The sequence below is a fragment of the Bos indicus genome, chromosome 10 (assembly GCF_029378745.1).
Source record: "Bos indicus isolate NIAB-ARS_2022 breed Sahiwal x Tharparkar chromosome 10, NIAB-ARS_B.indTharparkar_mat_pri_1.0, whole genome shotgun sequence".
NCBI classification, from domain to species: domain Eukaryota; kingdom Metazoa; phylum Chordata; class Mammalia; order Artiodactyla; family Bovidae; genus Bos; species Bos indicus.
In genome coordinates, this window is record NC_091769.1 from 15,549,732 (window position 1) to 15,563,173 (window position 13,442).

At 50.4% G+C, this 13,442-nt stretch overlaps 1 protein-coding gene across 5 annotated transcripts in view; it reads left to right on the plus strand.

Moving 5' to 3' along the window:
* CORO2B (coronin 2B) overlaps positions 1 to 13,442 on the plus strand; it is a 148,457-nt gene that overhangs the window by 119,831 nt on the left and 15,184 nt on the right. For all 5 annotated transcript variants that reach the window (XM_070796978.1, XM_070796977.1, XM_070796976.1 and 2 more), the window contains exon 3: positions 1,415 to 1,531. In XM_070796978.1, the coding sequence (XP_070653079.1) occupies positions 1,415 to 1,531 (117 nt within the window). The remainder of the gene's footprint in view (positions 1 to 1,414; positions 1,532 to 13,442) is intronic.

Here is a 13,442-nt window from a genome sequence, read left to right on the forward strand (position 1 = left end):
TGATTTCCTCCTTATTCAGTTGAGGAACTTAAAGGAGGGTGAGGTTTGGCCTGCCTCAGGTGCCTCTGATCATCTAACCATTGTTAGCCGATGGGCAGTGACTGGGAAAACCCTTCCTGTTTCCTCCACACACCAAAAATCTCATGTTAAACAACCTGGGGAATGGAGACGCAGCCTCTGTCTCCCATTTCTCCTCTCTTCCCTCCCACCTTTGCAGCCAGTAGGCATGGAAACTACCCCTCACCCCGACTCCCCTTGCTCCATCTTTTGTGGACTACATCTCCACTGCAGGATGTCTTTCAAGTCATGTACTGAGCACCTACTGTCTGCCAGACTTGTGAGCTGCTGGAGATTCAGAGACAAGGCAGTCCTGAGTTGCTCATAAACAGACAGAAGCAGACTGCAGTTCTTTGTGATGGTGCCTATAATAGAGGGAAGCGCAGAATACAGTGAGCTCACAGAGGAGGAGTGCTTGATCTGTTGAAGGAAGACTTCCTGGAGGAGGTGTCATCTCAGCTGTATGATAATAACTAGTATCGGGTATGGGGCATTCACTATGATGATAATCTCCACACTAAGTACTCTGTTAAGCACATTGGTTCATTTAGTCTGCACAGCAATACTAATGAGGAACCTCTCTTATGACAGCTGCACTCTCAAGCTTTCCAGCTGATTTTATATCCACGTGTCTGAAAATAAAGTTGCTGAAGCAGTGAAAGAAAGAAAGAAAGGAAATGCGGAAACGGAGGCCCAGAGAAGTTCATTGACTTTCCGAAGGCCTCTGAGCTCAAAAGCGGCAGAGCTGTGATTCAAACACAGGCCTCTGTGGTTCCAGAGACGGTGCTTTCAGCCTCAGGGCGCCTGGCACAGGTGTCTAAGGTGCACACTGAACAAGCCCCTGCCGCATCTGGGAACAGCACCGATCACATCCCAGGCAGATTAACATGGGCGTGTGTGCCCTGAGATTCAGACCTCTCCGCCGATTCCTGGAGGGCAGGAAAGAGCCGCCTCTTGATCCAAACCTGTCCGGGTCAGCTCCCCCTAGAGATGGGGTGGGAGTACAGACATATGGCCCACGAACTGCCAGGGCTGCTGCCCACCAGGCTTTGGTGGTTCAGGTGGATGGTTACATCTTAACTTTAGATGTTTTTACTTGAGGAAGGGACACCTTTCTCTAAGTTGCACTCAGATGTCATGTGGACCAGCGTGGCCCCACCCACCCTGCTCTGGGACCCTCCCACCACCATTCAGTGTTGGGAGGATGCAGCCACAGAGCAGTATGGCCCAGCTGGATGCAGGGATCCAAAAACATCAGTGGACTCTCTAGGACCTTCTGGCTCTTCTTTCAGGTCATCCCAGGGCCATCAAACTAATGCCCTTCTCTCTTCTCTTTCTCTCTCTCTCTCCTTGGCAGACGGGCAGGATCGAACCCAACTACCCCAAGGTCTGCGGTCACCAGGGCAATGTGCTGGACATCAAGTGGAACCCCTTCATCGACAACATCATTGCCTCGTGCTCAGAGGACACGTCGGTGAGCAGGAGGGGTGTTCCCCGGGGAGGGTGGGCGCACGGGGACGCCTCCCTGCTTCCTCCCTAAATTCACCCCTTCTCCCTTCGTTGCCCCTCTCCTGACCTCTTGGTCATCCCTTCAGCTAGCCCCGGGACAGGGAGTGAGGAAGAGGACAGGCAGCCAGTCCATGAACTGTATGGCAGGTCTGCTGCCTTTCCCGTGATTTCGTTCGGGGGTGTTGACTTTGTAGGTGAGAACAGAACAAAAAGATTAAATCTGTGATTTGGCACTCATCGGTGATCGCAAAAGGAGAAGGATCAGAAGAGGAACATGGGCAAGGAAGAAGGGGAAAGGGGGAGAAATGGATGAGCCATGAGCAAAAGAGACCCTGTTCTTGCAGGCTGGGTAGTTTTTTCCTCTGTGAGCCATGGTTTTAGGGATGGACACAAGGCTGAGGTTTGTCATGACTTGTCCAGGGACCCACAGTGGTGGCCCAGAATTTGAACACCACGTGTCCTACCACTTAATGAGGAGAAAGAAGAAACAGGGGAAGGAAAGTGAGGAGGAGGGAACAGGGAGACAGAGGGAAGGAGAAGAGAGATGAGAAGAGGCATGAGATGAGGGAAGAAAGGAGGCAGGTAATTTGGAAAGGGGAGATAAAGAATCCAGGGAGAGCAACATGTGAAGCTGCTTTCTGATCGCCCTTTCCCCAGGCTCTGCTGACTTGCACACGTGAAGCAGAGTCAGGTGTTGGCAGCCGTGTCTGTGTTTCTGGAGAAGGGCCCCAGGCCTTTCCTCAATTGCCCTTCGGCAATGTCAACACACCAGCCTGGGAGCAAGATGGGATTTCAGAGCCTCAGCTGAGCTGGTGAGGAGGGCTGCTCCAGCCCCTGGTGTTCCCAGATGAGGGAAGATCAGACCACAAGCATCTCTAGTGCTCACTGGCATAGTCTGGGGGCAGGTCATAGACTCCCAGGATATTGGAACTAGAAGAAACTTTGGTGCTCATGTCTCCTGTCTTTCCAGACTGGCCTGAGAGCTCCTGAGAACAGAGCTCGTGGCCTTTTGGTTCTGAATCCCAAGCATCCAGCACAGAGCCTAGTACCTAGTAGATGCTTAGTAGGTATTTGATGGGATGGTTGGTTGGATGGATGGATGAATGTATGGACAGATGACTAGATGAATGGATCTTTGGATTGATGACTACACTAATGGACAGATCACTGGATGGATGAATAATGGATAGATAGATGAATGGAAGGAAGGAAAAAGGGCAGGATGAAGGTGACTAGGTAGCTGAATTGAATAGAAAGATAAATGAGTACATGAGAATGAATATAGTCCATCTAATGAATTATCCAAAGAAAAAGATTCACAGTAAATAGTCCCCACTGGTTAATAAATTAGGGGGTAGGGAGGAGGTCAGCTGGCACAGTTGTCTAGTAAAAGGGAGTGTTGCGGAGAGAGCTAATAGAGTAGAATGGGCTTGACCAACTCCTAAAAGTCAAAGCCCTGAGTCAACTCAAGAGGATTCCTGAGAGCAGCAACATCAAGGGCAGGGCACAGCATAAGAAAGGAGGGTAAGAAGTTGTGATGGGCACAGTCCATCAGGTTTGGCTACTTTCTGCAGCAAAATGGAGACGGTGACTGGGCAGGAAGGGAGGCTGTGAACGGAGGCCAGGAGCAGAGAGGGAAGGCTTGGGACACCAGGGTGAGCAGCTGAACTTTGAAGTGAGACTTGTGCTTCTCAAGCCATCTGAACAGGAGCCCCTACACCTGTGCGGCGTGGAGACACTGCACGCTCTGGAGTCAGGGAAGGGGCTGGATGGGTCACAGTAGCTTTGTGGAAGACGTGGAACCCCAGCCAGCTGGGCTGGTGCTGGAATGTGGCTCAGCAGAGAGGAAGGGAGTGCCCAGGAGTGGAGTGTGCTCATGTACGTGTTGAGGGTATAAAGAGAAAGAACATGGGGCTTGGGAGCACAGGGAGAGAGGGGTTGGCCCGGGGCTGCTCACCAGAGAGAAGGGGATTAAGTCTCCAGAACAGAGAGGAACTAAGCTCTTGCTCTGGCTGCCAGTCCAGGCAGCCCGGAGCCCGTGCCGTGACCCATATGTCTCTGCCCCTCCCCAGCCTCAGGGCCAGAGGTCTTGGCATTGGAGTCAGTATCCCCCCTGCCCCTGCCATGGCTGGAAACAAGCCCCTCCTGGAGAAGGGCACACCGAGGGCCCAGGATCACACAGGGGCTTACGTCCCAGACGGACCTGGAACCCAGGTCTCCTGACTCCCAGCCGGCACCCTGAGCAGCTACTCACAGCCCTGGCTTTAGGTGAGGAAACTGAGGCTCAGAGCCTGGAGGGGCTGACAGTTCAGATCCATCTGACACTCAGTCTCTCCGACTCAGCGAGCTCCCTATGCCAAGCCCATGCAGGGCGCTGAGGGCACACGGAGCAGGGCATCCTTGCCCGGGTCCTAGGAGGGGAGCTGGAAAGGCAGAGGACCAGCAGCCCCCAGGGTGGGGAGAGGAGGCTGGTCAATGCTGCCAGCACCGCTCTGATTGACCTTCCCATCTCTGCCATTGCCCCCTCCAGGGTCAGGCACCCTTCAACCCACTCCAGATCACATAACCATCTTACTGCGCCTCAGACACCACACCCAGAACCAAGGTTAAGAGGTCAGTCAGCACACGTACTGTATGCCAGACACTGTGCTAAATGCCAGAGCTGGGGAGGGAACCAGCTCCCGAAGAGACCCAAAGAGATCCTGGCAGGCCCTGCACGCCCACTCCCCACCCTCTGCTTGTGTCACAACGTTCAGAGCACACTGAGGGGGTCCAGCCGGCCTCCACCCCGCTCCCAGCTCTTTTCCCATATCCCCATCCGTTGAAAACTCTCCAGTGAAGTTCACCCCCCAGGTCCCTTCCTCCCCCCAGTCTCTTCTCCCTTAGGGCATGAGGAGGTCTTCCAGAGTCTAAGCCCCTCCTTTCAGGGATGCAAGCGCATACCAAGCCCTTTCCCAAGGGGCTCCCATCCTGAGGGAAGGCTGGGGGCTGTAACTCTCCCTGGCATCTGGCAGAATCCAGTTCTTTCCGCCGCTGGGTGATGTCACCTATTGTGAAGGGCTGTGCTTTTTATAGCTTCTGCCGCAGCTAGGGAGGGCGGCTGGCAGGCGGCAGGGAAGGGCGCTATGGCTTCCCAAGCCTCATGCTCCCAGCCCTTCTCCAGCAGCCACAGAGAGAGGTTTCTGACATCTCAAGGAAAGGAGAGAGCGATCCCAGGAGAGCGGGAGGAGAGGGAGGGAGACGGGCCCCTCTCCTGGGCTTAGTATCTTTCCTTTCCCTTCTATTCCACTGCTCCTCCATCCAGCAGCGTCCTCACCCAACCCCCCAAGGAGAGGTGATGCTTCCCACCCCTCCAGGAGCTGGGGGTGGGCTGGGGCAGGATGTCAGTCCTGCTGGAAGCAGCCGGAAGCCACCCACCCCCCTGCCCTCCTACACACACATATAAACTTGGGAACCAATACCTCTTGGAGCTGGAAGGGAGCAACGCACTCCTTTTAGAGATGGAAGCACATAGCCCTGAGAGGCCTTACCAATGTGCCTGGCAGCTACAGAGACTCCACCAGTGTGGAGGGGTGGCTCAATCATTAGGCTTGGGACGCCAAGGGCCTAGGTTCAGATCCTGGCTCTGCCACTTCCCAGATCTGTGATCTTACCAGCTTCTTTAACCTCTCTGGGCCCTGGTTCCCCTGGTATAAAATGGTTTATCATGAGAGCAAAATGAATCTAGTGTTTCTTGGTTACTAAGAACTTCATAACCATTAATGTGGGCCAAGGCGTTTAGATATCCTGTCCCAGTGAGGGCAGGCTGGAGGGCTGGGACAGAGAGAGACCCAGACTCTTTTTTTTTTCTTTTTTTTTCAAAATTCTTTCCATTATGCACATCACTCTGTGCTTCTTGAGGCCCCAGTACTCCTTTCATCATTGGTTTCCCAAAAGGACTAAGCTGAATGCTAAGCCTTAACATCTAGGAAAGAAATCCCCACCAGGCCCCCCCTCCAATTCAGGACTGAAGGGGTGTTTTGCCATCGATCCAGCTCACCACTGGCCAAAGCGAGAACTAGCATGCTTCCCCACGGGTGACTCATTGCTGAAGCTGCTGATGGTCGGAAGGTTTCTGGGCTTCTCAGGTTCTTCTGTTGGTTCATACATTTAACAAGCGTGTCTTAGGTGTCTATGATGCGCCAGGCACTGTTCCCTGTCCTAGAAATAGGGCAGTGGATTTAAAGACCCCACCCTTGAATGGAGGAGCTGACCATCAGTGGGAGGCCTGGAAGGCTGTCTGTGCCCCAGATGGGGTAATTTTTAGATTCTTGGGGCCAAGGAGTAACACCTCTTTCTTGGAATAGATGAGCAGAAGGACGGACCACACCCTCGCTAGCTTGTCAGATTCCATCCAGGGAAGAAGGAAGGGATGAGCAGGGGTGGTGGTTCAGAGGAGAGAAACAGGGCATTTTCCCTGGTTCAAATCCAGAGTTTGAATCCCAGCTTCTCCCTTCCTAGCTGTGCAACCTGGGCAAGTTTCCTAACCTCTCTGTGGCTCATTTCCTCACCTATGTAAGGAGAGTCATTAATAATACAATGATAATGATGATAAGTAACACATATCCCTTCCTGTGTCCAACCTCACGTGTACCATTTCATTTCATCTGCTGGCAGCCCCTTCATAAGATTCTCAACAGTAGACGCTCAGTCGCGCTCTCTCCTGAATCCTCGAGTGGCCTTTCTCTCTGCCTTCTCTTTGGAGTGATCCGTTTCCCACGTTAGGAACCAGTTACGTGGTCAGAAGATAGCAACGTTAAACTCGGAGGCTCTGCCTCTTGTTTAGGCTAGTGGCGATGCACTCCATTTCTAGTAGCAAACTGAATAGTTGGGAAGAAATAAGGAGGTGGGTGTTCCAAGACCTTCTGGGCAAGACCTTCATGCTTTTTTTCTTCTCACTGCAGAAAAGACAAGAGAAAAGAGTTGCTCTGACCTCAGCTCTAGGCAGTGTACCTGTGGATTTGCTGGATGGAAATCCTGGGCTCGTGGCTATGTAATGTAGTACAGCTTAATTGGATACTATCAGAAGGCAGAGACTATACCTCATACTTGCCCATTCCTCCCCACACTACTCCAAAAAGTGTTGTTTTTAAGTAAATACTAAGGAGTTGGAATCCATATCTTTTCCCAGCTACTTAGGACCGCTATGAACTTCGGCTCCTCCTCTGAGCTCCTATACCACAGATGTAGGCAGTAAGTACAATTTGCTGTAGCGATGTAACAACAGTTCCCCTAACCAGGGCTTTCTGTCACTTAGTAACAGTGTTCTCAGAGGGGCTGAGTAGGCCCTGGGCCTAAGTCACTAGCACTTAGTCACTAAGTGTATCAGAAAGCAGAGAGATCCAGCCAGACACCTTCATAATCACATAATAATTGTAAAAAGGAAATGTATTTGCATTGCATAAAATGGAGACAGACTTAATACCACATTCATTGACTATGTAGGGGGCCACAAAGCACATATGAAAAATAGAAATCACATCTAAAATGTGACCTGTCTAAAATTTGTTTATAATCCTTAATTAATATTAAGTAAGCATTATTATGGAGAAGGAAATGGCAACCCACTCCAGTATTCTTGTCTGGGAAATCCCATGGACAGAGGAGCCTGGTGGGCTACAGTTCAGGGGGTCGAAAAGAGTTGGACACGACTTAGTCACTAAACAACAAAGCATTGTTAAGTATTACTAATGTATTAGTCATCTGCTTGGTAGGGTATATAGTTTATTTCGTCTTTGTAACAACGATAATGGTAGGTGTAATTATTCTTACAGTTGAGAAGACTGACATTCAGAGAGGTTGAACATTGGCTGAAGTCTCGCAGCCGATAAGGTCAGAGCCTGGGTTGGAATGGAGCTGGTGGGCCACAGAGCTCTGGCCTTCTCAGCCACGTGCTCCCTCCCCTATGCACCAGGACACTTGGTTTTGCAGCTTTATGAACTGTGCCTCTCACCCGCCTTGCCTTAGCTGTGTCTGCTGTCGACCCCGCCAGACTGTGAGCTACTGGCTAAGGACTGGGCCCCAGTGTCCAACACGTGACCCAGGGAGTGACTAGGTATATTTCGTTGGCTTGATTGTAACTGACTTTAACTAAACGGGGCTCTGACTCAGGGATTTATGAAAGGGACAGTCCCAGACACAGCTGGCTTAGCTGGAGAAAGCGCTTTTGCCACTTCTCCCCTCCCCTTCCTTCCAGAAATCCGATTTGGCGGACTCTACTGGGCTTCCTGTTGAAGTAACCTCTTCCAGAGCAACCTCTGAGCAGATCTACCTACCGCGCCCATCCACTCTTTGTTCCCAGCAAATCCCTTGAATGTTTAGGGATTGGAATTCCTTTCCAGCTACTTGGGCCCTCTGTGAACTCCAGCTCCTCCTCTGAGCTCCTGTTGCGTGTGCTGCCAGCTGTTAGCTGTTGTGGTGGATCAAACAGAAGTAGTCTCTCTTCCCCAGTGATAACATTCAATGGTGTCGAAAGCAGAGAAGTCTGGAAGATTAACGAATACTGGCTCAATATGCAGCAAGGCTTCCCTTGTGGCTCAGCTGGTAAAGAATCCGCCTGTAATGCCTGGACTGGGAAGATCCCCTGGAGAAGGGAAAGGCTACCCACTCCAGTATTCTGGCCTGGAGAATTCCATGGACTGTATAGTCCATGGAGTCACAAAGAGTCAGACATGACTGAGTGACTTTCATTTTACTTTATGCAGCAGAAGAAACTGGATCCCAGGAAGCGAAGTGGCTAGAATCAAATGGGGTTTTAAGGCAAGACTCTCCTTTCCTTCCCTGTGGGGCATTTTCCACCTGAGACCCAATTCTAGCAGTTATTGGTGAAAACAATTCTTGGCTTCCCCCGCTGCAGCCCTTCATTCCTCTGGACTTGGAGCCAGTCCAGCGGCTTGCCTGGGCATAGACACCACCTGCCACCCCCTCCCCTTTTAGCCCCTTCATTACCAGGCAGAGCTGTCATGCCAACAAACCAACCTGTGTGGGCAGCTAGAAAGCCTCACACTCACAAGGACCCTGAAGTTCAGATTCATTCAATACTAACCTCTGAAAGGCATGTATCTCTCAATTTATCATCCGGATGAGGAGCCTGAGGCTCAGAGAGGTTAACTGGCTTGTCTAAGGTCATCTAGTTGGGCCCTCGGAGAAGGCAATGGCACCCCACTCCAGTACTCTTGCCTGGAAAATCCCATGGATGGAGGAGCCTGGTAGGCTGCAGTCCATGGGTCGCTAATAGTCGGGCATGACTGAGCGACTTCACTTTTACTTTTCACTTTCATGCATTGGAGGAGGAAATGGCAACCCACTCCAGTGTTCTTGCCTGGAGAATCCCAGGGATGGCGGGGCCTGGTGGGCTGCCGTCTATGGGGTCGCACAGAGTCGGACACGACTGAAGCAACTTAGCAGCAGCAGCAGCAGCACTTGGGCCCTGGGATTACAGCCTGAATGGACCCACTCTTCACAGCTTCCCTGGTGTCTCTACTTTACCCTGCCCGTGATGCGACCCAGGGATGCCTCAGTTAGCTGGATCCTCAGGAATCAGGCTGTTCTGGAAAAAGCGTTTCTGCTGAGACAGCCCAAGCAGGGCTCTTCGGGTCCAGCCTCTGGCTTCCTCTGTCACCTGCTGGCCTGCTCCACACCAGCCAGGCTGACCCACCCCTAATTTTCCACCCACTGTGCCTGCACCCACTCACAGGAGTGTTTTTCTGTCTCCTCATCTTTCCCCACATTCCCAACCTGTCTTTTCAAATGTGGGTCAACATCTCCTCTTCTAACCCTGCACCTTGTGGATCTTCCCACCTCATCACCCCCATCCAGACTGGATTCAGGCTCCCCCATCCCTGTGCTTCCATGGGCTGTCTGCCCTGTGACCCCACTGTGTGCCAATCAAGAGCAGGCATGGGGTGACTTCAGCATCCATCACATTGGTACCCAGGGCCTGGCTCATAAGAGGTGTATATGGAATGAGTGAGGCTCAACTTTCTGTTTCAAAGATTTTTCTTACAGGCCAGATTTTCTCTCCTGTCTCAGTCAGTGTGTATGCACTGAATGCCGTGGGCTCGTGTGTGTATGTGCTTCTCTGCTGTCTTCAAGATACAGTACGAGGTGTCCGTAGACAAGACCTTTTGCCCCCATACACCTCCACGTTGGCCTATCTTCCTGCCCCTTAAAGTTTCATCCCCTTGACTCTGAAAGCATCTCAAGCTTCCTGTCAAGTGCAAACAAGGGTAGTCTATCAACATGGAAAAAGATGCTCAGTGTTGCTAAGAATCAAAGACCTGCAGATCCAACAGCAGGGAGATGGCATTCTTGAAAGTGAAAGTTGCTCAGTCGTGTCCGACTCTTTGTGAGGCCATGGACTATATACAGTCCATGGAATTCTCCAGGCAAGAATACTGGAGTGGGTAGCCATTCCCTTCTCCAGGGGATCTTCCCAATCCATGGATCGAACCCAGGTCTCCCACATTGCAGGCAGATTCTTCACCAGCTGAGCTACCAGAGAAGCCCTTCTTGATCCAAGAACAAAAACCTGTGGGCTTTTTAATATTTTTTTCTCGATACTGCGTGGGGGCTACCCTCTGGTTACAGCGCACCGTGGGCTTCTCATGGCAGTGGCTTCTCTTGGGTGGCGCGTGGACTCGAGGGTGCACAGGCTCCATAGTTGTGGTGGGCAGATTCAGTTGCCCTGTGGCATGTGGAACCGTCCCAGACTAGGGATTGAACCCGTATCCCTTCCATTGGCAGGCAGATTCTTTACCACTGGACCACCAGAGAAGTCCCCAAAACCTCTTTTTGAAGGTACAGTTTTAGAGATATAGGTAAAGAAACACAGACTCTGCTGGTGAAACCTGGGACAGCTTTGAAGGACAATTTTACAGTGACTAAAAAAGTGAAACACTGCTAGGCATGGGTCTTACAGGAATACTCCTGGCCCTGCCCAAACTTGTATGTCAGGCCTCATCATCACAGAATGAATCGCAACAGTGAGAAAAGTGGGCAGAGCCCAGGTGTCCATTCGCAGAAGTTGATTAAATCCATCATGGCATGGCCACAAAGCAGCTGTCCTTCTGGCCACTTAAAAAGCTAAGGCAGGGCTATGTGAGGGTGTGGAAAGATGCCCACCAGCTCTTGTTACATGAGAGAAGCAAGTCGCTGAAGTGTATGGATCATAGCATCCCTTTGGATAAAAAAGAAAGAAAGTGGAAGGTATTGAATGTGTGGGGGTTGTGTGTGTAACACAAGCGTTTTTTAGTCTCCGCTCTTCAACAGTCACCTTCCTCTGGGACACTGGAGGACAAGAAGAATGTGTCTTTTTTTTTTTTGGCTCTGCCAGGTCTTAGTTGCAGCACCCGAACTCCTGGTTGCTGCATGTGGTATCTAGTCCCTTGACCAGGGATTGAACCCTGCACTGGGAGCACAGTCTTAGCCACTGGACCACCAGGGAAGTCCCAAGAATGCATGTCTTACTGATGACTACTGAATCATCTACCTTGGTCCCCACTCCACCCTCTCTGCCACTTCTATGTGAGACCTCATCTCATAAGGCCTTTGCACAGGGCGGTCAGGGAAAGACCGTGGAGCACCCTGGGTCCCCTTTCTGTCACCTCCCTCCCCCCAGCTGCCACCAGCATGCTGGGCTGTGTGGAGTGTTGGGCTTTCCTAGAGAGCTGGGACAACCACAGGAGATTATAACGTTGAGGATGGAAAAACATCAAACTGTCCCCTAATTATAAACTTTTTCTCAAATATGTTTTTTGAAGCTGAGAATGGTGCTCCCAAGAGTAACCATAAATCCCTGGCTAGACTTGGAGCCTCCCGTGATCTATATGTTCAGAGCTGGGTCTTCAGGGGAACGCATGTGTGGGAAATACTCATTTCTATACTCTGAGGATAAAGTGCCAAGAAAGGAAACCACATCAAGGGAATTCCCTTAGGGACACCCCCAGTTGCCAGCCTTGCTCCCCTGTCTTTGGGATTGCCTTTGGCTTTCTTTAGCATACTTCCCTTATTTGTTCTGAGCCATCACGATTATCTTTGAATGGTTAATATTGCATATTGCTATGACATATTAAATTACTAATGGTGGTCACTTAGAGTGTTTCTGAATTTTCTACATTGCAGTGAACATCCTCATGCATGGAGATTTTTGCTTATATTGAAATTTAAGAGCAAAATTACTAGGTTGAAGAATATAATACAAATGTCTTTATAGTTCCTACTAAAGGCGAAACCGGAGAAGGCAATGGCACCCTACTCCAGTGCTCTTGCCTGGAAAATCCCATGGATGGAGGAGCCTGGTGGGCTGCAGTCCATGGGGTCGCTGAGAGTCGGACATGACTGAGTGGCTTCACTTTCACTTTTCACTTTCACGCATTGGAGGAGGAAATGGCAACCCACTCCAGTGTTCTTGCCTGGAGAATCCCAGGGATGGCGGAGCCTGGTGGGCTGCTGTCTGTGGGGTCGCACAGAGTCGGATACAACTGAAGTGACTTAGCAGCAGCAGCAAAGGGGGAACAATCTGGTAAAGATTGCCAAATTGTTTCCAAAACAGAGTTGCTCTGATTTGTAATACTACCAACACCAATTGAATCCATAAGCTCCAGTATAATCTTGTCAACACTGTTTCTTTCAGTTGGCTGTTTTATTAATAGAAGATTATAAATGGTATCTCAAAGCTGTTTTCCCTGTTTTTCTCCTTTCTAGGAAGTGTGGAGTTCAGATTTTCAAAACATTTGTTATAAAGGTGTCCTAAGCTGTAATCACATGTGCTTTTTCCTCTCCACTCAGTTAGATCATAATAAATAGTATTAATGATGATGATGATGATAATTATAACAAGAACTATAATCCCATAGGTCTTTAGAGCATTTTATACTTTACAAGTTTTTACAATCAGTAGCTTATTTTATTCTGCCAGTAGGCAAAGCAAGGTAAAAACTGCACCCCCCACCCCATTTATAGTTGAAACTGTGCAAAGTATGTTTGGCTTGAGAAACAGAAGTCTACCAACATTAACATAATAATCAAGGGGTAATTCAAAGATCGAACTTCCCTGATAGCACAATGGTAAAGAATCTACCTGCCAATGCAGGAGACGCGGGTTCATTCCTTGGGTCAGGAAGATCCCCTGCAGAAGGAGATGGTGACCCACTGTAGTATTCTTCCTGGGAAATCTCATGGACAGAGGAGCCTGGCAGACTACAGTCCATGGGGTCCCAAAAGAGTCAGACATGATTTAGCAACTGAGCATGCATGCATGCAATTCAAAGATGACAGAGAAACTGCTCAGTTTCTCTCTCTGGGGTCACATGGTCACTCCTCTCTCTGAATTCCACCTTCCTCTTTTCTTCCTACTTGTTTATCAGCATCCGCAAGACAACCTCCAGGCTCGACATGCTTTCAGCTCAGGGTCCAGCACCTCAGCCTTCTCTGCCCTTAGTTCATCATCTTCAGGAGGCCTCCCAGCCTCCCAGATGGGTTTCCCTCTGCTCAAGTATCCATTCTGGGTGGGGGACAGAGTGAAGGACAGGCCATGTGGTACAAACAGGCGCTGAGGCTGAAGGCATTCATAGACGGGCGTGGGAAGGGAAGCAGAGATAGGCTTTGAACACAGCACTTGTTAAAATTTGCTCAATGTGTGGTCCTCTGGGCCTGGCTAGACTGAAACAATAACAAACATGCCAGCGATAATAGTTGCCAAGATCTGCGGAGATTTCTTAGAGAAGATCCTCCCAAAGGCACAGAGAAGAGTGTCTCTTTTCTCTCTAACCACCCCTTGCAACCTCCCCCCACCCCCCAGCCTCAGCCAGGCTCTGCCCACTGCCCTGGCCAGGAGG